The sequence below is a fragment of the Zootoca vivipara genome, chromosome 2, assembly GCF_965207765.1.
Source record: "Zootoca vivipara chromosome 2, rZooViv2.hap1.1, whole genome shotgun sequence".
NCBI lineage: Eukaryota > Metazoa > Chordata > Lepidosauria > Squamata > Lacertidae > Zootoca > Zootoca vivipara.
Genome location: NC_142584.1, coordinates 114,150,293 through 114,176,227, shown reverse-complemented (window position 1 = coordinate 114,176,227; position 25,935 = coordinate 114,150,293). Strand labels below are relative to the sequence as shown.

Sequence of the window (25,935 nt, the reverse complement as noted above, 5' to 3'; positions counted from 1 at the left end):
TTTCCTGCCTCTCTAGGAACGAGAGCTCTGTCCCCTTAACCATTCGAGGGCCAAAGTGTGCTTGTGTGCCTCTCCTTCTTCTTGCCCGTTTGGGTTGCTTTATAGCAATTTGGGTATTAAAATGCATGCAAAGGGGCTGGGGGTTCCTGGCCTCTGCTGTTGCATCCGTTTCTTTCCTTAACCAGGAGGAGCAGGAGGAGGTGGCTGGTCGGAAGGAGGGAAGAATGAGGGGTCCAGATGGAGTAAGAAGGGAAGAAAGAAGGAGAGAAGCCCAGCTGAATCCTCCAGGGAGATTTGGAGCAGTCTCTCAGCCAGATCGTATTCTTAGAGGACCGGGGTGAGTAAACCTCAAAGTGCAGCCTGGATAACTCACTTGATCAGAGCCTGGTGCTGATAATGCCAAGGTTGCGGGTTTGAGCCCCACGCTGGGCAAAAGATTCCTGCATTGCAAGGGGTTGAGCTAGATGACCCCCAAGGTCCCTTCCAGCTCTACGATTCTATGATTAGAAGTCTATTCAGAAGTAAGCCCCAGTGAGCGCAGGTAAGTGGATGGACTTCGCAGGGTTGGGGAACCTGCAATGCTCCCTGATAGGACTGGACTACAACTCCCATCATCCTTGTCCTCCGGCCATGCTGGCTGGGACTGATGGGTGTTGGAGTCTAACAAAAATCTGGAAGGCCACAAGTTTTCACCACCAGCACCTCTGGGGGATAGAAATGTAGGGGGGAAGCTGTGGTGTTCCTCCAGTGGTTGCGGGACTTTCTGTATGGCCAATGGGCCAGGGATGATGGGAGATGGAGTCCAACATTGGGAGGAAGGCAGGTTATAGAATCATAGAACTGTTGAGTTTTGAAGGGACCCGTAGTGTCATCTAGTCTAACCCCCTGCAATGCAGAAATATTTTGTCCAATGGGGCTTGAACCCACAACCCTGAGATGAAGGCTTTTATTCTTTGCCAACAGTTTCTCCACGTCTGGTGTGTAGGAGGGCAGCCTTTGGCCCCATCTGCTTTATACATTTAGAGCCGTATCATGTCACTTTAAACAGCCACAGTTTCCCTGCAAATGATCCTGGGAACTGTAGTTTGTTAAGGGTGCTGAGGGTTGTTAAGAGATTCCTATTCTCTCTCACAGAACTAAACTTCCCAAAGTCCTGATCAGAATCCCGCCTGTAAAATCAGTCAGCTTTCTGGGCGAAATAAGCAGAGCCTTCTTGCTGGTAGCCCCACTCTTACAAAACGACCTCCAAAGTGATATGCATATGATCCTATCTGTATAGACCAGATTTTTTGTCCCTCCAAGTGTTGCTGAACTGCATCTCCCATCAGCCCCAGCCAATATGGCCTCTAGTCAAGGCTGATGGGAGTTGTAGTCCAACAACACCGAGTGGGCCAAAGGTTTTACCCATCCCGGGTATAAACTTTTAAATGGACTTTGAATACCCACATATTGAAGGCGGCTTTTTCTTAAAAAAAAAAGTAGTGCTGCGGTTGATTTGAAAATTGTTTTCAGACTGCTTCATATTATTTTAGACTGTTTATATTATTTCTATTTTATATTCTGTTATTTATCTTCATATTCTTTTAGGCTGTTTATATTAGAACCATTTATATTATTTTAGGCTGCTGCTTTAAGTTCTGCTATGGAATGGCATGTAAATTTGCTAAATGTGCTTTGGTGGTTTACAGCTGGTTTTCCTGCAAGCTCCGTTGGGTGAGCAAACTAGAATATTATTATTATTATTATTAAGATTAAGATTGACCAGGGTTTAGTGGTGGACTTTGCCCAACATGACACTGAGTTCAATTTTCTGTTCAGCCATAAAGTTACCTGCCTAGGCTTGGGCTAGTCACTTTTTATAGGCCTCAGTTTTTTTCATAGAATTATTATTGGGAATAGAATTTGCAGAGAAAGGGACTCCTGCAACATTGCCCAGAACTCCTTAGAGCAGGGGTGATGGAACCCGTGATCCTCAAGATGTTGCTGGACTACAACTCCCATAATCCATAACCATTGGCCTTGCTGTCTGGGACTGATGGGAGTTGGAGTCCCACATACCCCTGGAGGTTATACAGTCATACCTCGATTTAAGTATGCTTCGGTTTGAGTATTTTCAGTTTAAGTACTCCGCGGACCTGTCTGGAACGGTTAATCCCCTTTCCATTACTTTCAATGGGAAAGTTCGTTTCAGGTTAAGTATGCTTCAGGTTAAGTACGGACTTCCGGAACCAATTGTGTTTGTAAACCGAGGTACCACTGTAGAAGCATGATGGATTTTGCAGCCAATGTATATAAACATATTTATTTATTAACAATTAATTGCATTTTAACTCCACCCTTCCTGATGGGTAATAGATAGGCAGCTCTTCACTTTACATTTATCTGCACAACAACCCTGTGGGGTAGGCTAGGTTGAGAAGTAAACTGGTGCAAAGTACAGGGGTCATTAAATGTTTTGAGACTAACATTCTGTCCTTTGATATCTGAGGTGCATAGCTTTATGTTTGTTTCAGTGGTTTTCAAAGGGCGTGGCAAGAGAGAATGGCAGGAAGATACAAGGCCCATCAATATTCTATGCTGGGCAGCAGCCATGCTTTTAGGTAGCTGCTTCGTTTTATACTGTCTGGGATGTCCTACAGTGGTATTATAAGGTAGCTGTGTTTTATGTTATGGATCAAGCACAGCTAGGAGTTGTTTCCCAGTGTACTTCTTATCAGTAAAATATTTCGTGAAATGCAAGCAAATGTTTATTCTGAAAGTGAGGCTGGGGGCGGTGGTGGGAGCCTACAAACAACAGGTCCCCACGATTCTTTGCGGGCTTTAAAACCTCTTTACTGTATGGCTCTGTGGCTTTTTAAGCGCCTCGGAAAGAATTCTGGGTCCTGTAGTTTCACCCCTGGCGGAGCCACAATTCCCAGCAAACTACAGCTCCCAGAATTCTTTGAGAGGAAAACAGCAATTGGGTACAGTATCTTGCTTTAAAGGGACACTGTGCGTACACTGTCTTTCCGTATGGTGTGTTTGCAGGAAAACAGAGCTGTCCTTAGAGTACCCAGGGGTGGGTGGGTGGGCGCGCGCGCGCGCGCGCATCGGACCAACCCTCAAGGTGTTGTGATGCGTTTCCTTCTTTGTGTGTGTATTGCCTTTTTTTGCAATACATCTGAAATGCTTCCCTAACTAAGGGTTAAGCTGACCGAGTCTCTATTCCTAGGATACCTTTGAGGAAGGAGGGTTGTAAACTGCATTAAGTCACTTCCTGCTTTTCATCTCTCTCTCTCTCTCTCTCTCTCTCTCTCTCTCTCTCTCTCTCTCTCTCCTCCCCCCCCCCAAAAAAACCCCCCTCCTCCAGCCACTGTGGGGAAGATCCAGGGTGTGCTGTCAATGGCTGGAGGGGGATCTGGTGAGTTTCTTGCAAAAGTGTGCATGGGAGATTTGCAGCATGAGAGTTGTCATGAAACGCAAGGGGGTGTCTAATAATTTGCCACATTTGCTCCCTCCCCCCCCCCCGCTCTTCTTCTTCCTCCTCCTCCCCAGCTGGGCAGATGGAGGCAAGTTTGCTTGGCCCTTTAATTTAGAGGGTGGGGTGGGATTTGGGGAGCCCCCCAAAAAAACAAAAAAGAGGGGGGAAGGCAGTTTTCAATTGTGAGAGTGTAGAAAGGGGAGGGGCAATGAAAAAAACACACCGGTTTGACCCCCAAGGCAAGGAGGGCGGCCCTCGAGGTCACTTTCCCCATCCATCTGGCCGCTGCACCTAAAAAACGAATAAATGGGAGATTGCATAGCTGCGGAAAGGTTCAGAAAAAGTTGTCCAAAATGATCAAGGGGGTTGGAGCATGTGATGAAAAGGTTGTGGCGTTTTTTTGGGGGGGCGGTTGTTTATAGAGAACAGGGAAAGTAAGAGGGGACATGTAAGATTATGCAGGATGTGTCCCAAAAAGTGGGTCACAAAAAGTTTTCCTTCCCTCCCTCCTAATTCTAGAATTTTAGGATGCTTATGAAGCCAGATGTCGGTAGACTGGAGACAAGCAAAAGGAAGGACTAGTTTTGCACACTCATTCTGAGCCTCATGGAAGCAGCCCCGCGCCCCCCCCAGGTGCTTTGCGAGTGGAATATAAATGTTAAATAGTAATTATGTGTACCCGTGGGAACGCCCCAATTAATTCAAGGGTTACTGAGGCCTCTCAGTGGTGGTTGTGAGGAGGAAGGGAAAACTGGGAGGGCGGAACGGAATGGAATATTCTGAGAAAGGGCATGACTGGCTTGCATTCCACACTGCAGTGCTTTTCAACGGGTCCTGATAATACCAACAAGAACAAATTGCCAAATTCTTCTCTGCTAACTGTCCAGTAAATTCATTTGCGACCTGCGGTAACCGGCCTTTTAGAAAATGATTTATTTATTTGTTCAATTTTAATAATACGACAATGTGCAGGAGCCGGCCTTGCACCAGTTTTCAGAACCAGGGAGGCATAGTAAGTTGACCACAACATAAAAAGCTAAACTTAATCATTTCCCCCTAGGATTAATATGTTATTCATTTTCATTAATATAATATTAATAAATTTTATTTTATTTTTAAAAACATCTCTTTTTTTAACAATTAAAAAACATACTTAAAACAATTCCCATACTGATGCAGGTCGGGGAGGATCTCTGCGGAAACAAAGACGAGGAGGGAAATCCAAAGGGTACGTTCCACAATATAATAATAATAATAATAATACCCCACCCATCTGGCTGGGTTTCCCCAGCCACTCTGGGTGGCTCCCAACAGAATATTAAAAACACTATAAAACATCAAACATTAAAAACTTCCCTAAACAGGGCTGCCTTCAGATGTCTTCTAAAAGTCAGATAGCTGTTTATCTCCTTGACATCTGATGGGAGGGCCCTCTGCCTGGTTCCCTGTAACCTCACTTCTCGCAGTGAGAGAACCGCCAGAAGGCCCTCGGAGCTGGACTTCAGTGTCCGGGCTGAACGATGAGGGTGGAGACGCTCCTTCAGGTATACTAAGGGCCCAATATCACAATATTGTGCAGGATGGACCTCCTGATAGGATGGCATTTGCAGGATTCCCCCTCCTGCAGAGTGCAGCGCAAAGTTGGGTATATAAGGAGTGAGATGATCTTCTAGGTATAGGGTTTTATATGCCAAAAGCAGCAGCACAGAACTTAGCTCAGCAGCTGACTAGAAGCCAGTATTGCCAGTGAGTTGCAACCTAGTCCTGCCTGTGTTTCCTCAGAAGTAGACATGCATGTGGCTACAGCTTTGGGCAAAACAGAAGTCCTTACCTCACCTTTTTAAAATTATTATCTCAAGTGTATAGGTCTCCTCCCAGCCAGTGTTTTGCCGGGTGGATTCAAGCACATTAGAGAAAATTAGGTTATGTGTGGTCAAGGTGCTCTCTCTGATGCAATAAAATGCACTTAAAGAAAGAAATCGACTTTTTGCCGTTAGGAAAGTGACAGGAAAATACACTGAACAGTATTTTGTAGCAGGGATTCTACTACATGCTGAAAATTTAGGTTTTACAGTGGCTGGTTGGGCAGGGCATAAATAGTAAAATTATTATTATTATTCCTTAAAAGTGCTCTGTTCCAGCAAACTGCTTTTTCAAATACACCCACATTTTGCAGTTAGGAAAGTGACAGTGAAACGCATGGAAACGTGTGGGATGAATGAATGACTGATGGGAAGATGTTCTTCCCATCAGTCATTCATTCGTCCCACACATTTCCATGCGTTTCACTGTCACTTTCCTAACTGCAAAATGTGCTTGTTTTCCTTTGTTATTCTCATCCTTGTCCTTTCTCTCCCTTTCCTGCAGGGCTAAGACCCGATGGCTTTCTGGAACCCTTCAGTTTTGCCTTTCTGATGTGACTGCCTCATTGGGCAGTGTGGCAGAACAGCAGCCTGTAGACTTTTGCGGGCCCACGAAGTAGCATCCGACCTCCTCCCGCTGCCCTCCAAATTCTGCCTTTACCCCCGAGAAACGAGAGAGAATGAGAGCAGAACAAGGAGACCCGTTGGCTGTAGGTCTGCAGTTGGAGGCCGCGCTGGAGCACCAAGTGAAGACGGAAGACTTGCAAGACTTGGTCGGCCACAAAGCGGTGGCCGTGGACCCATCTGCCGCCCAGGCTGGGAGCAGTAGAGGATGCTGGGAAAGAAACGGAGCAGCGGTTGTCCTGAGCAAAGAGGATGTGATCCCCTTAGACGCGCCTCCTCATCGGATGCTGAAACCGGCTTGGCCCACAAAGGAGCAACCCCTGGCTGAAGAAATTCAGAGCTTCGTGGCGAGGTTGAGTGACGGGGAGGCTTGTGTCCCAACCACTGGCCTGGCCAAAGATTTCCTCATGAAGAAGCAAGAAGATGATCAGGTGAGCGGGTTGCATCCTGGTATTTTTTCCAAGTGATTACCTGGTGCCGCAGGTGGGTAACAAGTAGTGCATTTTTTCTAAAAATAAAAAGTTTAGGGGTACTCTCATTTTGACTCAAGAAAACCAGCATTTTATAATTCAAATCAGGGGAAATAAATACAGTAAATGGACAAAAGGCCACCATTGAGGGTAGCAATGGAACTGACGATTCACCGTGCTGGAGAAAAAACTTTAAAAAAAATTTCAAATTGTTTCTTCTCCTGTTAGATTCACAAAATGTTTAGGGGTATGTGTACAGTGGAACCTCTGTTTATGAACACCTCGGTTTATGAATTTTCGGTTTATGAACGCCGCGGACCCATCTGGAACGGATTAATTCACTTTCCATTACTTTTAATGGGAAAGTTCGCTTCAGTTTATGAACGCTTCAGTTTATGAACAGGCTTCCGGAACCAATTACACCCATGTTTCAGTTTATGAACGCTTCAGTTTAAGTACTTTGCGGACCCGTCTGGAACGGATTAATCCACTTTCCATTACTTTCAATGGAAAAGTTCGCTTCAGTTTATGAACGGTTACTCCGCGGACCGTCTGGAATGGATTAATCCACTTTCCATTACTTTCAATGGGAAAGTTTGCTTCAGTTTATGAACGCCTCAGTTTATGAACAGACTTCCGGAACCAATTGTGTTCATAAACCGAGGTACCACTGTACTCCTTTGGGTTGGACTTAGTCTGACCCCTGTGTTTTCCTCCCTCGTGGCTTGGATTTATGGACAACTTAAAATCGGGCTGCATTTTAAATTTTAATACTGTATTTTAATCTGTATTTTAATCAATTGCTTTTTATGTTTTATTGGATTTTACTGGTGTGAGCCGCCCTGAGCCCGGTTTTGACTGGGGAGGGCGGGGTATAAATAAATTATTATTATTATTATTATTATTATTATTATTATTATTATTATTATGTCCTCCCAGAAAAAAAGCACTGGTAACAGCCATGCTGGTCATCTAAGTCGGGCGATTCTCAAATGTTTCACTGTGGCAGGAGTCTCCACTCTTAAGCAAAACCGTGTAAAACAGCAGTCAAATATTTTAAAATGATTTTCTGTAAGTGCTTATTACTGCTGCTAATGGTACCAAATGAAGTAAGGCTGATTTTTTTAAAAATTAAAAAAAAAAAACTTTTATTTTTAGACCAGTTTTGTCTTGATTTTTACAATACAGTGGTGCCTCGCTTTATGAATGCCTCGCACAACGAAAAACTCGCTACACTAAAGAGTTTTGCGTTGCGCGAGGCATTCATAAGATGACAAAATTTTCTATGACCGCCGCTTCATCTTACGGAGCGCGGCCATAGAAAGCGGCAAAGGAAGATCAGCTGTCAGCGCGGGAAGCTGACAGCTAATCTTCCTTTGCCAGGGGGGGCGGAGCCGAAATGCAGCGGTGCGAAATGCAGCTTGGCTCGGGGAAGACAGGCGGGGGCAAGCAGCGCCCACTGCGATTCGGCTCCGTCCGCCGCCGCCTCTCGCCCCGCACCCCCGGCATGGAGCGCAACTTTGGAGACCTCCGAAGTTGCGCTCCGTGTCGGGGGAGGCAGGCGAGGCGGTGTCTGGGAGAAGAGAGCTTCTCCCCCCGCCGCCTTGCACACAGCCGGCATCGGACGGGGCTTCGGAGACCTTCTCCGAAGCCCCGTTGCATGCCGCTGCCAGTCCCCCAGAGCCTATAGGAACGCATTGATTAAGTTTCAATGCATTCCTATGGGAAACTGGGACTCGCTAGACGAAAAATTTGTTACACGAATTGACCTGTGGAACGAATTAAATTCGTCTAGCGAGGCACCACTGTATTACAAACCACTGGTTTAGGGTGAACAATTAATGAAATTGGTGGGAAGGAAGGGAATTTATTACTGGGAAGCCAGCAGGGAAGAGCCAGCCCAGGGCAGCAACATTTGAAAGCAGAAAACTTAAAGCTTTGAGAAAGTTTGCTGCCAGTTTCCTGATCCCAGTCTCTGTTTCCTGATCACCCACTTCAGAGAGATCCTTTGGGGGCATCTCACAATCCTTTGTGATACTTTGGGTGATGCCACAGAGAAGGCCCTGCATGCCCAGTATATGTGTCACTGCTGGCAGTTGTTTCAGGAGCTGGGTCCCCGTTGGAAGAATAAGAGTCAGTACGGACAAGAGAAATTTAGGATTTGAGAAAAAGAAGTCAAAATTTCAAATTGAATTGTTAGGAAGCAGATGCAAATTATTGTCAAAAATGTACCATTTGTTATTAGATTGGTATACTAAAGACGAGGAAGTGAAAGAAGCAATGATTAAATGGGCAATTGATTTGGGGCATAATATTGAATTTGATGCATGGATAAAATTATGGAATGAAAATTTAAAATTTACACGGCATGTACGGTTTTAAAAGAGAACGTAGTGAAGATGATATATTGCTGGTATTTGACACCTGTAAAGCTAGCAAAAATGTACAGAATGAAAAATGAGGCATGTTGGAAATGTGAAACATCTGCTGGTGAATTTTACCACACGGGGTGGACTTGTGATAAGATAAAAACCTTTTGGGAATTGATTTATAATGAATTAAAAAGGGTATTTAGGTATACCTTCCCTAAAAAACCCGAGGCCTTTTTGTTGGGGCTGATGGCTAAGGAAATTGCAAAATCGGACCAAAGGTTGTTTATGTATGCCACTGTGGTGGCAAGAATATTGATAGCTCAAAAGTGGAAATCCCAAGAGTTACCTTTGATAGCGGAGTGACGCACGAAAATGTTAGAATACATGGAAATGGCCAAACTGACCTGCAGAATCTGGGATCAGGATGATACGAGATTCCAGAAAGAATGGAGTAAATTTGTAGAATATGTAAAAGATAATTATGAAGATACGAAGACACTAGCGGGACTGAGATAAACCCTACATCTTTGATTTTAAGTAAAACTAGGAAAATGTGCGATTGGAATGAAATAAATTACCTGTTGAGGGGAGGAGGGAAGTCGGAGCTTGGCAAAGCTATCTGTTGCATAGTTGTTGATTATGTGTTGTATGATGTTAAAGAATCGGAAAAAAGAAAATAATAAAAATTTATTGGGAGGGGAAGGAAGACTGGAATCAGGCTTATGCGTAAAGAGTTGGCCCCTTTTATTTTCCTGACTGGGGGGGGGGGCTCCCTCTCTTTGTTCTGTGTGCAGGTGGCATTCATGGACGTGGCTGCTGACTCCCCCCAGGCAGGGGCTCCATCAGACATTTTGCAGAGGACCCTGTTCAGAGTGATGGCGCAGGAAAATGATGGCGACATAGATTTTCCTGGTAAGGATTTCTGGTGCTTGAAGGTCCGTGGATCACCTATATATTTTGGAAGGTTGGACCAACTTTCCCAAAGTGTATTCTTTCTGTCGCTTGAGGCTCCTGCTCTTGAATAAGATGTTAATTTAGCCATAGCAAAGTGACATCGTTTATTAAACCTGTCTTTCCAGAGAAGGAGCCATTTGGGGGCAAATAACTTTCTTGCGCCTGCTACTCTCTAAGAGGTGAGCTCCTTGTGTTGGTCTTTTACGGAATTCAATATACAATTCAGCAGCAACAATACAAGGGTAATGTTACCTTTACCTTATGCTGTAATTCAAGAGTCTAGTCACTATTTTAAAAACCTTAAACCTGTGGCAGTGAATCAAAAAACTGTGGTTAACATTTGCACCGCAGAGCAGAATGTTTTTCCAATTCTGACTTGAAGGGTGAGTGCTAACTATTGTCCTTGCAGTCCAAACATTGTAGTTATCCTTCCTTCTGGAAGCTTTCCAGTTCAAGCACAATGAACTGGAAAGTGATACCTTCCTTTGTCCTTTTAATGGAAAATCCTTAACCAAACATTGAGCATTAGCACAGTGGAGAGAGACCTTGTGTTAATCCAGAAGAGCAAGCATAGTTTTGTCATTGGGATCATCCCAACCTTTTCGTTCTGGTAAAATGAGCAATTAATTGCTTGCTTTGATGTTAAGAGTGCCACACCTCATTCCAGGAGATGGATATAGTTTAGTGGTTGAATTAGAATACATGGAGTCATAGCTGCCAAGTTATCCCTTTTTTACAGGGATTTTCCCTTATGCTGAATAGGCTTCCTCGCGAGAAAAGGGAAAACTTGGCAGCTATGAATGGAGTACGTTGTTACATTGTGATACATAAGAATACATTTGTTTGTTGTGAACCATCGCATGATCTTTGGATGAAGGGTGGTACACAAATTATTACTATTTAATTACATTTTATTAAGTTACAGTGTTTTTAACATACACAGTCAAAACAAAATTTCATCTTTTCTCTTACTTTTATCAACTACTCACCCCATTTTCCATGAAGTTGTTGCTTCTTCCCTTCTGCACTTTATCTTCTATCTATTAAATCATAACTACAGTATAATAATCTAATTACTTCTGTAGCTCATAGCTCAAATCCTGCTCGCAAGTTCATCATACTATAATATTTCTTTATAATAGTCTGAAAAGGCTTCTGTTCTTCCTTAAAACAGCATTAGATTCTCTTAATTTTGCCAGTTCTGTATAGTCTATTATCCTACAATTTGAATAAATAATTCTAACAATTTTTGTGTGCTCAAAACAGGTTCGCAGCTTATCAAAGTATGTTTTGTGTTTTCTTTCTTTCTTTCTTTCTTTCTTTCTTTCTTTCTTTCTTTCTTTCTTCTTTACATCTCTCAACACATTTTAGAGTTATTTCTTATCTAGCACACCAATAATGTCAAGAGTCGAGTGCCACGTATTAAATGTGTTTAGAGAATAACTGCCTTGTCATCATGTTGTCTGCTTTGCAGGTGGAGAGCTGTTTGCTGAAATAAGTCGTGGCTCATCTTCATTTTGTGCTGGGGTAGAAACAGATGCTATGGATTCCGATCAGGTAAGGCAAAGATCCTCAAAGGGACTTCCTTTTGTTACACACACAAACACACACACACCCCTTGGAGGTCCACATTTGGCCCTTGAGTCTTAGGTTCCCCCAGTGCTTTTTTCTGGGGGACACAGGGGTACGCATGCCCCTAAACTTTCTATGAATCTAACGGGAGAAGAAACTTTTTTTTTTTTAAGAATTAGTTTCTTCTCTAGCATGGTGAATCGTCAGTTCCATTGCTACCCCCGATGATGGCTTCATTTCCTTTCCCGGTCTTTCCGGGAGCCTCAGACGGAAGCGAGCATTTAATGTGTGAAGCAGCATGGAATGTGGATGTGTCATGTTTTACTGATGAAAGCTTGGCCTTGTTAAGGGGCAGTATTTCAATATAAGTCATGCATGTTCTTTGTACTTTTGTCCATTTACTGTATGACAAAGCCGCTTTTGGCAAACCAGAGCAGCACACGGAAACGCCGTTTACCTTCCCGCTGTAGCAGTACCTATTTATATACTTGCACTTTGACGTGCTTTCGAACTGCTAGGTTGGCAGGAGCTGGGGCTGAGCAACGGGAGCTCACCCTGTTGCGGGGATTCGAACCGCTGACCTTCTGATTGGCGAGCCCTAGGCTCTGTGGTTTAACCCGCAGTGCCACCCACGTCCTTTGAGTCAAAATGAGGCTACCCCTAAACATATTTTTAATAGAAAAAAAATAGCACTGGGTTCCCCAATCCTGGGATACAGGGAAGTGGAAAGTTTTCCGCCTCATAGTAATAATAATAATAATAATAAAATTTGTACCCCGCCCATCTGGCTGGGTTTCCCCAGCCACTCTAGGCAGTTTCCAACAAAGATTAAAATACATTAAAATGTCACACATTAAAAAGTTCCCTAAACAGGACTGCCTTCACATGTCTTCTAAATGTCAGGTAGTTGTTTATCTCTGACATCTGATGGGAGGACGTTCCACAGGGCGGGTGCCACTACCGAGAAGGCCCTCTGCCTGGTTCCCTGTAACCTCACTTCTTGCAAGGAGAAGGCCCTCGGAGCTGGACCTCAGTGTCCGAGCAGAACAATGGGGGTGGAGACGCTCCTTCAGGTATACTGGACCGAGGCCGTTTGGGGCGTTAAAGGTCAGCACCAACACTGTGGAAATCCCAAGGTCAGCACCAACTGTGCTCGGAAACGTACTGGGAGCCAATGTAGGTCTTTCAGTACCGGTGTTATATGGTTTCGGCAGCCGCTCCCAGTCACCAGTCCAGCTGCCTCATTCTGGATTAGTTGCATGGGACTCTTTGTGAGAATGACTTCCCGCTATCCCCACTTCCTTCCAGGGGCCTGTGACCTTTGAGGAAGTGGCTGTGCATTTCACGGAGGGGGAATGGGGCCTGCTGGACCCAGACCAGAGAGCCCTCTACAGGGACGTCATGGTGGAGACCTATGGGAATGTCGCCTCTCTGGGTAAGGATCCCTTTGCTCTTTGGTGAAGGGACACCGAGGAAGGACGTGAAACCCCTGTGGCAGAGAATTGGGCCTTGGATGCGAATCTTCCCTGCCTGAAACCCTTAAAGGCCAGTGCTGCTGGTCAGTGTAGGCCACGCATAGACAAACTCAGCCCTCCAGATGTTTTTGGCCTACAACTCCCATGATCCCTAGCTAACAGGACCAGTGGTCAGAGATGATGGGAATTGTAGTCCCAAAACGTCTGGAGGGCCAAGTTTGCCTATGCTTGCTGTAGGCGGTGCTGAAACATGTGGACCAATGGTTTGGCTTGGGACAAAGCACCTTACGATCCTGTCATAGCTCTGGGTGAGTCATCTCACATATGTCAGCTGGATAGCTGGGTGGTTGGAGCGTGGTGCTAATAATGGCAAGGTTGTGGGTTCGATCCCCGTATGGGACCGCTGCATATTCCTGCATTGTAAGGGGGTTGAATTAGATTATCCTCAGGGTCCCTTCCAACTCTATGATTCTATTTTGGGACATTCTATGTTGAAACATAAGGAAGGGCCACAGCTCACTGGCAGAGCATCTGCTTTGTAGGCAGGACATCCCAGCTTCAATCCCCAATATCTTGAGAGGCATCCAAACCTATAGAGAACAGATGGGCAGACCACTTTCCAAAATATGTAGCAGATAATTGCTAACGGCCATTGACCGATCTCTCTAACCTTCAAGGTGAGGAACTTCCTGGCCTGCAGAACCTGCAAGACGCTCAACTCCCATCTTCCCTGATTGTTGCCTGTGCTGGCTGCAGTGCGGATGGGAACTGGAGTCCAAGAAAATCTGAAAGCCAGCAGCAGATTCCCCCTCAATCCCTCAGTTAGAAGATCTTGACTTCTCAAATATTGTGCTGGAGTGGCAGTGGCCAGGGTAGTTTCAGAGTGGCTGCTTTGGAGTTCCTCAAGAAGGCCAGAAATAATAGTTTTGGGGTGTGTGATGGGCTTTTTTCCGTTCTTCTCCAGAAGGGCCTCCGGTTCCTAAACCTGATCTCATCTCCTGGTTGGAAGAAAAGGAAGAGGTATTTGACCAGAGCTCCGAAGAAGGAGAACAACAAACAGGTAGATTCTTAATTGCAGCATTTGGGACCTTTTAGGGGGGCAGGTGGGGCTCGTGAACCTGGGAAGGTAGCCCATCTAGGAGAAGGAAACTCTGATCCTCCCTGGTTTTTGCTGCCAAGGATTGACTTAGCATGACTTCCAAACCCAGGGCTCGTGATTAAGCTCCTTCCCTTGGTTCCCAAGGAACAAGGTTATATCCTTAGGTAGGAGAGAGCTTTACCACGAGCCCCAGTTTGGAGGCCACGCTGAGCCAAACCATGGCTGAGCTCTGGACATCAAAAAGCAGCTGCAAGATCCTTTTCAGGAGCTTCTCCAAGCCAAGTTTTGGCCTGGCCTGTTGTGTGAAGCAGGCCACCATCTGATTTGTGAGGCACCGGTGTGCCGCCCCCTCCCCAGGGATTTGAGGGGAAATCTCGTGGTTTAAGGTGCCATTTTCTTCTTGGTCTCCTGTTTCAGTGGCCAATCTCTGGGGGAGCGAACACAGTGGGGGACCGGCTGAAGTGGCTCCGAAAGGGAGTGAGAGGGAAGAGGCGAAGGAAAACGTTGGAAATGGAAGAGGAGCCGAGACCCCCGAGGGAAGTCCGCTGAGAGAAACGTGGCAGAAGGAATCAGCCGGTAGCAACGTAGATTTACTTATTAGAAGATTCATATCCTGCTTTTCTGTCCAGTTCAGACAGAAATTGATCATTTCTCCTCCCCCCCCACCCCCCCGCCACAGGTAGCGTGACTGGGACACCCCTCAGCATAGAGGACTCTCAAGAGGAAGGCCTTTTGTCAGGAGAGCCACTCGAGGAACAACCAGGAGGATCCCAAGAGGGCATTTCTTTTGTGACTGAAGCTGCAGAGAGTGAGTGTCCGCTACGAGCCGGGATGGGGGCCCTCTGACTTCCCAACAGATGCTGTTTGACTATGGCCACATCTGTACCAGACAACTGAAGCAATCTCATCCCATTTTAAACAAAGAAACCATGTTTCTTTTCTCTTCTTGAAATAATTTTTATTTGGTTTTTTAAAAAATAAACTTATAACAAAATCAATTAAAAGTTTCAATTAAATCTCAAGGTTTTCCCCCATCCCCTCCATGGGTCCTAATGTCAATATTTACAATTGCATATCAATCCGTTATCCACATTTTTTAAATCCGTCCAAATTGCCCATAGTCTTTGTTACCTTACAATAATAATAATAATAATAATAATAATAATAATAATAATAATAATAATAATAATAATTCATTGTTTATACGCCGCCCATCTGGCCGGGTTTCCCCAGCCACTCTAGGTGGCTTCCAACAAAATATTAAAATACAGAAATCCATCAAACATTAAAAGCTTCCCTAAACAGGGCTGCCTTGAGATGCCTTCTAAAGGTCTGGTAATTGTTGTTCTCTTTGACCTCTGGTGGAAGGGCATTCCACAGGGTGGGTGCCACTACCGAGAAGGCCCTCTGCCTGGTTCCCTGTAACTTGGCTTCTCGCAACGAGGGAACCGCCAGAAGGCCCTCGGCGCTGGACCTCAGTGGGGGTGGAGACGCTCCTTCAGGTATACTGGACCGAGGCCGTTTAGGGCTTCAACACTTTGAATTGTGCTTGAAAACGTACTGGGAGCGAATGTAGGTCATTCAGGACCGGTGTTATGTGGTCTCGGCGGCCGCTCCCAGTCACCAGTCTAGCTGCTCATGTTTTCATCTTCTTACAATGGTCTCCTAAATAAGTTATAAAATTTTAAAAGTTTTTGTCCTCTTGGTTCCTGAGCTTTCCAGTTATTTTTGCCATTTCAGCATAGTCCATCAATTTGGTTTGCTGTTCTTCCCTGGTCGAGATTGTTTCTTCTTTCCATCTTGGAAGCCATGTTTGTTAAGGGTGCCGAGAGTTGTTAAGAAGCACAGCCCTTCTCTTCACGGAGATACAATTCCCTGAGTTCAGTAGGAAGAGAGATTGACTGTTAAGCCATGCTGGGAATGGCGGTTCTGAGAGGGGAGCAGGTCTCTCCCATCAGTTCTTAATAAACTACACTTCCCAAGATTCTTTGGGGGAGGCCATGATGGTTTCTACACAAACTCTCACACACCGTCTCCAGCCTTCATCCAGGCAAGCAGGTGGTAACATCAGAGTTCAAGGAGGGCCCAAAGTAGGGTTGGTAAGGGGTGTCGCCTGTGGGGTAACTGGGGAGGCTTGGGAGGGGCATTTGGCACCAAGGCATGAGGAACCCATTGGTGGGTTAGGGTAGCGATGACATGGAGCTGCCCCTGTCTGACACCAGGTGTGTTTTGGTGGTTAGAATGACAGGCTGGGACCTGTGCATAGATGCCAAGTCTCCTGTTTTCTTTCCATTCTTCTTTAGTTGGGACTTCGCTCGTTTTCTATTTTTGGGCTAACAGAACACGAGCCGCAGTAGTGGCATAAATAAATAACCTTCCCAGGTATCAAAAAGGCTGTGGTCTCTTCCCTTAAAGATGCTGAAGGGATCTACAGGCAAAATAACCATTTTCCAGCTCTTTGTTCTTCTCAGAAATAAACTTGCCGTGATTTCGCAGAGTTTGAATCTTTTATATTTCCTTCACTATTGTATTGATCGCTCTCTCTCCCTCTCTACTAGGTGATGGCTGGGAGAGTGAGAGTGAATGGGAACCATACGGAGTGTTGTCGGAAGATACAGAGGAGGAAGATAATGTTGGGGATCAAGGAGGATTAGAGAGAAACGAGGACGACCAAACAGAAGACTGGCGGAATAAACCCAATTGCCAGGGCAGCGACTTCAACGGGTTGCCAGCTCCGGCGAAAGTTTACAAAGGCAAAAGAAAAAATCAGTGCAAGGTTTGCGGGAAGAGCTTCACGCGCAAGGCGAGCCTTAAGGTGCATCAGAGAATCCACACAGGGGAGAAGCCCTACAAGTGCACTGTCTGCAGCAAAGGCTTTTGCGACAAAACCAGCTTTCTTAGACATCAGAGAATCCACACGGGCGAGAAGCCGTACAAATGCCCGGAGTGTGGGAAGAGCTTTAACCGGACCACAAATCTTATTACGCACCAGAAGACTCACGTGGAAACCAGGGAGAAGACGTTCCACTGCTCGAGCTGCAGCAAGAGCTTTTACAACAAGTACAGCCTCAAGACTCACTGGCGCAGCCACACGGGGGAAAAGCCGTACAAGTGCTCCAGCTGCAGCAAGAGCTTCTGCGACAAGTCGAACCTGGAGGCCCACTGGCGGGTGCACACGGGTGAGAGACCCTTCGAGTGCACGGAATGCGGAAAGAGCTTCAGCGACCGCAGGACCCTCCTCCGACATCAGAGAATCCACACCGGGGAGAAGCCCTACAAATGCACGGAATGTGGGAAGAGCTTCAACGATCTGGCCACGCTGCTCCGGCACCAGAAGATCCACACGGGCGAGAAGCCGTATCGGTGCACCGAGTGCGGGAAGAGCTTCAACCAGAGCTCTCACCTCATCCGCCACCAGAACACGCACGACGCCCAGCGCCACAAGGGCCGGTCGTCGCGCAAGGGCAAGGCTGCGGTCGGAGCCAATATCTTTTTGGACATCACTCAGAGCTTCACTCCAGAGAGCATCGGCTTCACGCAAGAGAACTATTATGGATACACTCACCCTGCGGAAACTTTTCACTGGCCCATTCCGTCTTACGCCCCCTCGGCGGACGCCGGAGAAGGAGGGGTGCCCAACCTGTGGACAATTGAGGAGACTTCCGTCGGAGATCAAGCCATCTTAGTCATGAAAGAGCTAACCGAGGACAGGACCTTGACGCTGTGAATGATGCTCAGAGTAGGGAAGGAGCCTCATCCAGGCCTATGGCCAATGAGTAAGATTGCCTGGTCAAGCAAGAAAGCCATGCTTTAGACATTCTTGAAAATAAGCATGTTTCAAAGCAGAGATACATCGATCCAAGATCTGACTGACAGGAGCTCTGTTTGAATCTTTAGGCAAAGGATCTTCGGAAAGGGAGATCCAGCTCTGCAAGGGAGATTGCTCGCATTTCACAGCTATGCCCACTTCCTGCTTGACTTAAGAGGAGAGATCTATAATTATTGACCAGAGAACAGGGATTCTCAAAGAGTACATTTTTGGGTGTATGCCTTCCAAAAAAAAGGGAAAAGAGGCAGAGCATTAAAAATAATGCTCTTTTGGTTCTGACCCAGTTGTTGCTCTCTTCTGCTTCCAAAATCGATGGTGATTCTGTACTCTTTCGGACTAGATGGAAGCAAAATGACTGAATGAGATTCAGCAACTGGCTGTGGCAGAATGAATGACAATCAGGGTGGTCTGTAAACAAACAAAAAACACCGCTTTTGTCCTCTCCCATCTTTCGAAAGCTGGTCATTATTTAACTTTTTGGGGGGTAAGGGAATTTGGACACCGATCCTGCTTGTTCTGACCCACACCAAATTTTAAAGAGGGTGTTTTTAAAGGGGTTCGTTGCCTCTTGGTATCAATTGGGTTAAAAATTCTAGACTCTCAGTTTGTAAACCCGGTCGTATAGATTTGCTCTAGCAGAGATCTAAAAGTGGAAGGGAAGGGTATCATCAGAAAGGTTTGTCGTTTTCCACACTTCTAACATAGTTAAAAAGGGATTATTTTCCAAAACGATATTTTGGTGGAGGCCATCCGGAAACATGTGGGTTGGATTTTTTTGCACCACATTTGGGGAGTTGCACAATGTTGGGCAGCGGGGCAGTTCAGGGTATTTGGGTTTGTTTGACAGCTGAAGAAAGTCACAGTTATAGAATCACAAAACTAGAGAGTACTGTACATCACCTGAACTGGGAATCTCCAAGCCTGCAAGGGGAAGCATGAGAAAGAGCACTCTGCTTAACAGTTATCAGCTGATTTGTGAGATTGAGCCATAGGTTAACAGGTTCTGCTGAAATCTGGCAAAAATGAAATAAATTACTGAGAACAGGTTCCTATTAATTCAGTTTGGGATGCAGACACCCCCTGAAGGTGGTGCTACAATTCCCATAATCCATGAGCGCTGGCCATATGCTTGCTGGGGCTGATGGAAACTAGAGTCTAAGAACAAGCGATATAGCTGCATCATGAATATCTGAGGGAGCTTACCGTATTCCCGAACGTACTGGCATGTGTGGGCTTTAGTTTTGTATTATCTGCCACGAGAGTTCGGCATGCTGCAGCGCTTTTTATTCTCCTTGGTCTCTGTGTGGGCTCTTGAGAAATCAATACCAATGTTTTTATATATAGGCTGCAATCCTATGCAAAATAGCAAGGGAGTAAAATCTCCTTAAAATCAGAAGGCCTTACTTCCAAGTAAACCCGTTTTAAGACTGCACCGAGATCAGCCTTGTGTTTTAACAGCTCGCTTGGTCGCCACAGGCGAGCAGGAATCCCATGCAAGCGAGGGAGTGGGCTCAAGCCAATTCTCCTGTACCAGCCTTGTTGGACTCCATTCTAGCCTTAAAGGAATTCCTCTTCTTAACAGCACAGGAGGCAAATGGTAGAATCCCCACATCAACCAGTATGCTTAATAGAAAGCAGGGTTGTTGTTGTTGTTGTTGTTGTTTTGTTTCCCAGCCTGCTCAGTGACTGGTAGTGAAGAGGACTTGTGGGTAAATGACTTTTATGAGCTTGCTTACAAGGGTGGCTTAGATTCTTGGCTTGGTGAGAGGACCAAACCCCCTCCCCCATCCATAATTTGGGGAGCAAAGAATCCTTTGCAGAAGCCAAACACTCTCGCCTCCATACAAGTCCCAAATAAATGTTAATAAAGGAAGCAGTATGCTTTATGCTTTTATCTGGTTGACCCTAAAATAATTATAGTGGTACCTCGACTTACGAATTTATTTATTTTTTTAAAATTATCTTTATTGGCATTTTCCAATTTAAGATACAAATCATCACATCAGATCATATCCTAATACTGTGTAAAAAGAAGAAAACATAAAAAAGAAGAGGAAAAAAACAAAAACAAAAATAGCACAAAAAAGAAACTGGACAAAATTCCAGGGGGGAAAAGGAATAAAAAAATAAAAAAATACAATCTTAATATTTTAATATCTTTGTCATAACTTCGACTTCCCCGCACCCTCCTTCCCGAGTTTAATTATATCCCATCTTAGCAATTTTCCTGATTATACAATTCCAGAACTAACAATTTTAATCTTAAAATAATACTTAGATATAATCCTTTACTCCAAATTAATACACAACTTATTCCTTCTAATTAATCCCTTTAGCCTATTGATTTTCTTTAAAAATATTCTACCTTTTCCATTCTAACAATTCTAATACCTCATTTCTAACCTAATTTAATCCGAATCCCCCCTCCTTCTCCCGATTGACGTTCCACTGGGCATCTCGATCAGTTCCTTATATGTATTCCAATTCAGACCATTTAATCCATCCCATAGTTACGATGCCTTATTAATCAGCCCACTCCATCTCTCGACCACACCAGCCCACCCTCCTCTCTCCAGCAAACCTTCTGCCAACCCCACCCCAGTTCCTCCTTTTTCTTGTCCCCACATTTAGCATGTCCTTCACCTGGTTCTTGCCTCCCTTCTCTCACTAAGGAGGTTCGAATCCCAGCCACATCTTTGTTGAATGTCACAGCTTGGTCATTTTCCCCAAGAACCTGTTTTCCCTCTCTCACTGGGAAAAGCGATTCCTGGGCTTCCTCACACATTGGAGCTCCTTTGTTGTAACGTATGTCCTGTGCAACCTCTCTCACCACTTGCACATCGATCGAAATCTGTAGCTCCTCTTGTTCTTCCTCCTTTACAACTTTAATGCTTGTGAAATCTATGTCCTCAACCTGTGTCTCAAAATTGTCTGGAGGGAGAAGTTGTCGCTGAGTTTCAATCCATAACTTTGTAAGTCTTTTGTATTCTTTTACTCCTGTCAACACTTCTTGAACTTTTTCCCATACACTTTGTATCCCTTTCTCACACATCTCGTGGTGTTGTTTTGACTGTCTGTATCCTTTGTCTTCTCAAGTTACAATATGGCGTTTAGGCTGTTGTGCCAGAGACGAGTCCTAATATTGGCTGATCGAAGCCTCCAGTTTCCCGTCACCGGTTGCCGGAGAGCTCGTTAATGCAAAGTTCCAATTTTTTTGCGGAAATCCACGCATATAAAATAAATCGCCTTCCCTTGGCTCTGCTGCCACAGGGAAGGGGTCCGCTTTGATTTTTAGAGAAATTCAGAGTCCCGTTTCAGCATGATGGCTGCAGGCTCAATAATTGCATCTTGGTATCTCGGTAGAGGGGGGGAACGACCTCCGTTTTCTTTTGGATTCCCCTCCCAGGTCCAAATTCTTATTCCAAATTGGTTAAAAAGTTTACTTACAAGTCCAAATCGATTTTTGGAGGCATCTGGCGCTCAATTTGAGACCGGCACAGAGCTTCGCGCTTCAGAGTAAGCGAATGTCCCAAGGCTCCGTCTGCTCTCGTCACCCCCCCAAAAAAGCGGGGTTACCTGCAGCGGGCGAGACTCTGGTGAGCTCTGCTGGGTACCCACGTTCCTGGAAAGCCCAATCCAGGAGTTCTCCGGGGGGCCGCTTTGCCCAAGCGGCTCCCCCCCCCCCCGAAGTGCAGGGAACCTCTGAGCCCGAGGTTTCCCTTGCCGATTTCTGATGGTGCCAGACCGGAAGTCTCAATTTACGAATTTAATCCATTCCGACGCCACCTTCGTAAGTCGGAAAATTCGTAAGTAAAAAAAAGCGGCTTTCGTGGCTTTCCCCATAGGAATACATTGGGGGAGGGGGGGAAATGCGGAAAAATCCGTAAGTCGAGTAAACCGCATCTAAAAATTCGTAAGTCGAGGAAACCACATCTTAAAACCGCCCACGGTTTTCCTTTGGATGTCAAAAAATTCGTTAGCGCGCGGCCATTTTTTCCCTTCGTAACTCGAACAATTTGGATGTCGAGTCATTCGTAAGTCGAGGTACCACTGTAGGTTCAAGGCTGGTGCTTGGCTCTTAATCGGTGAGCAATTGTGGTTGGTTGGTATGGTTTTAAAAGCAAAGATTATGGGCTATTTTGAGATTAAATCAATGGTATGGGATGATGGATGCAGCAAAGTTTCACTCCAACAGGTATGCTAACACTTTTGAGTACTTTTAAGCCTGCAATGCTGAAATCGCTTCTTCGACTGCAGCGGGACTTAGCTTCTGCATAAAGATGCAAAACAGTCGTTCTGTAATTTTTAATGTAGACTAGAGAGCAACAATATTAGTGGGGAACTGGGCTTAGTAGGTGCATGGGATGTTGTGTGAACAATACGGAGGGTTGGGTGAGCACGCTGAACGGTCTCTGGGGGATATATTACCTTCCACAAATGCATTATGCTAAGCTTTTTGAATATTGAGAGGTTGAATTTTATAAATTGCCAATAAAAGCATCCTGTAATTCAAAGAAAATTGCTATAGTGTATGGCGTTTCTCAGAGTTTTATAGCAGTAGCTCATCTACGGGGATGATTAAGGTACAGGGGGATGTCATATGAAAATGGATTCATTTCTTAAATCATCCTGGACTTGCTTGCCCTTGTTAAATGCTGACATTTACCAGTTAATGGTGGAGAAAGAGGGTATGATTATTTCCAGGCACTCCGTATTTTTGAGATCTACCCCTGATTGTCAGGGTTCTGCCTGCAGCCCATGGGAAATGTTACTCTTGTATAATTCATTCTAGCTGACTGTAGTTGGTCTTGAAACTTCAGTAAGGTACTGTATTAGAAAGAATTTTATCATTATACTTGTTTTGGAAATGTACAACCAAATAAATGCTAAATGTCACTCCTCACTTGCAAAAATCAGAAACAAGAAAAATACTTGGTCATTTGGTAAATGACCTTCTTCTTTTAACCGAATCATCTTGTGCTCTGGCTTTACTGATAAATGTCAGAATTTTCTGAGATTGCCATTACATCCCTCCCCTGGGCTCCAGCGGCCTTAACATTGTCACGAAGCATCAACTTCAAGGATTCCAAGTTGTACTGTATCATAGACATTCTGTATCTTTTAAAATATTTTAACCTAGATTTTGCTTTTTGTTATCCATGCTTAGTTCACATTATTGTTACCTGTCTTGCGTTGAAATCCTCTCATTTTAATCTCGCTCCTTTACTGTGTTTGCAAGTTTTTGCTGTGAAATACCGTGATCTGGAGTACACCTTGCAATAATATGACTTACCGCCATGTTAATACTGTATGCAAGTGAAGATTAAATAAAGGCAGGTGAGGGGGAATAGGGAAAGCTCGCCACGATCCCTGAGATGTGGGACTCCATTTTGAAAACCGGCCAACTCCTCAATCAAAAGAAACTGAATTTACAAATGTAAAATGCCTTGGGTTCTCTTTGACCATTGTGTGTAAATTCAGGTTAGAGAAGATTTGATCAGGGTGACTCCACTCATTCAGTACCGCAAACAAATGGCGGCTTCTCCAAATTAAGTCCTCCCCCTATTTTGTTATACTGTGTAGGGAGTCGTCTATGTGTGGAGGTTTGTTTCTGAGGTGATTTTTTTTTAAATAACTGGATGTGTAGGTGGCTGCCTTTGCATGGTTGCTTTAAGAGTTTCATAGTGTATTGGCAAAATGTTCTGCAAATAAAGAGTAATGAATGACAATTTCGTTGCACATATTAAATTTTGCATGCCTGATATCACCAAAATTGGGTCCTGTGTAAAAAAAAAACTGAGGTGCAGGTTTTATTTTATTTTTTAAATGCTGCCAACTGACCAATAAAATAAAATTGAGAAAAATGCCCAAAATTACAACACAAAAGTAAGGGTTGTGTCCAGGGTTAGCTGTACACAGAGAAGACTCATAAAAGTTAATGGACCTGGCTTGCCAGTAGTACACGTGAAAAGGATTTAGAGGTCTTAGTCGACCACAAGCTTAATAGTGTGGTGCAGCAGCAAAAAGAGCTAATACTATTCTAGGCTGCATTAGCAGAAATCTAGTGTCCAGATCAAGGGAAGTCATAGCACAGCTCTCTGCTGTCTTGGTCAGAGCACAGCTGGAACACTGTGTCCAATTCTGGGCACCACAATTTAAGGAGAATATTAACAAGCTTGAATGTATACAGAGGAGGGCAACCAAGATGATCAAGGGTCTGGAAACCAAGCCTGATGAGGAACGGTTGAAGGATATGGGTATGACTAGCCTGGAAAAGAGGAGGCTGAGTGGATATACGATAGCCATCTCCTAACATCTCAAGGGCTGTCGCACGGAAGAGGGAGCAAGCTTGTTTTCTCCTGCTCTGGAGGGTAGGGCCCGAACCAATGGATTCAAATTACAAAAAGAGAGAGATTCCAACTAAACATTAGGAAGAACTTTCCGATGGCAAGAGCTCTTTGGCAGCCATAGGAAACACTGGGAGCAGGGGGTCGCCAGGCCTGAAACAATGGGGCCTGGGGGATTTCACTCAGGATAGAGTTTGACAGGCCATGGGTTGGAAAAGGCAGACGTAGGAAAATAATACTGAGCTGGATGGACCAATGGCCTGATGAGGTTATAACAGGGGTCAGCAAACTTTTTCAGCAGGGGGCCGGTCCACTATCCCTCAAACCATGTGGGGGGGGGGCGCGGCAGACGGACTATATTTTGAAGAAAAATAATGAACAAATTCCTATGCCCCACAAATAGCCCAGAGATGCATTTTAAATAAAAGGACACATTCTACGGTCATACCTTGGGTTACAGATGCTTCAGTTGTGTCTTTTTGGGTTGTGCACAACGCGAACCCGGAAGTACCCAAATTGGTTACTTCTGGGTTTTGATGCTCGCGCATGCACAAAAAAGCTAAATCGCACTTTGCGCATGCGCAGAAGTGCCGAATCGTGACCCGTGCATGTGCAGACACGGCGCTGCGGGTTGCGAACGTGCCTCCCGCATGGATCATGTCATGTTTGCAACCCAAGCGTCCACTGTACTCATGTAAAAACACACTGATTCCCAGACTGTTCGCAGGTCGGATTTAGAAGGCAATTGGGCTTTATCCGGCCCCTGGGCCTTAGTTTGCCTACCCATGGGTTATAAGGAAGCATCCCTCGTTCCCTCCATGTTTTGTCCTCAAAACTGACAGTCGAAGGAATCTACTCTTTCCTCAGCTCCCCTTCCTCTCCTCCTGCCCCAATTTGACTAAGATTGAAATCCCCAACGAGCCACAAAACTTTGCTGGGTGACCTTGGACCAGTCGCTATCTCTCAGCCTCTATCTCTCTACCTACCTGGCAGTGTTACCCTGCAAGTTCCCTCGGAGCCAAAAAGTTCCCCTACCTCTTATTTTGAGGAATTCACTGCTTTATCATTCGAGCAAAGCCTTTGTATTAGTAGCAGTACTCTGCCCACCTGACTGCGCTGCCCCACCCATTCTGGGCTTCCAGCATATTTTAAAAATAATAACGAAACATTAAAAACGTCGCTATGCAGGATATACATGGAATATAAAAATGGGAACTAGATTTAGAGCGGTTCAATTCTTTATTGAGTTACTAGATGCAGGATATACATCAAATATGAAAAGCAGGATTGGCGAAACAAAAATGCAGTATTATCGTGACATTGTTAGGTGAAAGCAGAAAAGCAACATAAATTATGAGGAAACCCTAGAAACACTTAGCAAAATTTTTTTGTGTGTAGTTAAGAGAGTCAGGGTGCCGCCAGACAGTCAGTAGCTTGCAGGAGGGATGGAAATACCAGGAAATTTAAGTTTGGACAACTGAAATGGATTCAGGTACTTTCCAAAGGAACCTCTTGACTTTTTGCAGTTAGGGAAGTGGCGGGGAATGGTTTTTATTCAATTATTCAGTTATACAATTTATATACCATGTAACTACAATAGTCTCTTAAGAGGTTTACAAAGATTCTGTATGAAAAAACACAAAGATCAGTTAGAGCTATAGGATCAGCCTTCAATGTTTAACAATAAAGAGTGTTTTGAAAACTGAAGTATGGTACCAATATTTTTTTATTGTGCAAACACCAAATTAAACATGCAGCAACAATTTCTGTTAAAAATGTGATATTAACAATGTGTCACTTAAGTGAATTGTGTTTTAGTTCATGCTTCTCAAAATAATAAATAAAAAAGTGTTGCTGACCCCCCCCCCCCA

At 44.8% G+C, this 25,935-nt stretch overlaps 1 protein-coding gene across 6 annotated transcripts; it reads left to right on the top strand.

Annotated features, from left to right (window-relative positions):
* The first annotated feature begins 50 nt into the window (after positions 1-50).
* On the top strand, positions 51-25,935 carry LOC132591514 (uncharacterized). Of its 6 annotated transcripts, XM_088663801.1 has the most exons (12): positions 54-337; positions 3,350-3,400; positions 3,980-4,093; positions 4,640-4,688; positions 5,828-6,377; positions 9,583-9,700; positions 11,217-11,299; positions 12,623-12,749; positions 13,754-13,849; positions 14,306-14,464; positions 14,568-14,696; positions 16,447-25,935. In XM_088663801.1, exons 5-12 carry the CDS (start codon positions 6,003-6,005, stop codon positions 17,613-17,615), a joined length of 2,256 nt encoding a protein of 751 aa, XP_088519927.1. In that variant the 5' UTR covers positions 54-337; positions 3,350-3,400; positions 3,980-4,093; positions 4,640-4,688; positions 5,828-6,002; the 3' UTR covers positions 17,616-25,935. The 6 variants fall into 6 exon arrangements, with proteins under 6 accessions (XP_060126331.1, XP_088519927.1, XP_060126329.1 ...); XM_060270346.2 differs by lacking the exon at positions 4,640-4,688; XM_060270331.2 differs by lacking the exons at positions 3,980-4,093; positions 4,640-4,688.

Bases quoted from the DNA above. Each gene is read 5' to 3' on its own strand.
- LOC132591514 (XM_060270348.2), top strand. From the start codon at position 6,003: ATGAGAGCAGAACAAGGAGACCCGTTGGCTGTAGGTCTGCAGTTGGAG. The intron at 9,701-11,216 runs GTAAGGATTTCT...TCTGCTTTGCAG, and splicing joins TGGCGACATAGATTTTCCTG to GTGGAGAGCTGTTTGCTGAA. The intron at 12,750-13,753 runs GTAAGGATCCCT...GTTCTTCTCCAG, and splicing joins TGGGAATGTCGCCTCTCTGG to AAGGGCCTCCGGTTCCTAAA.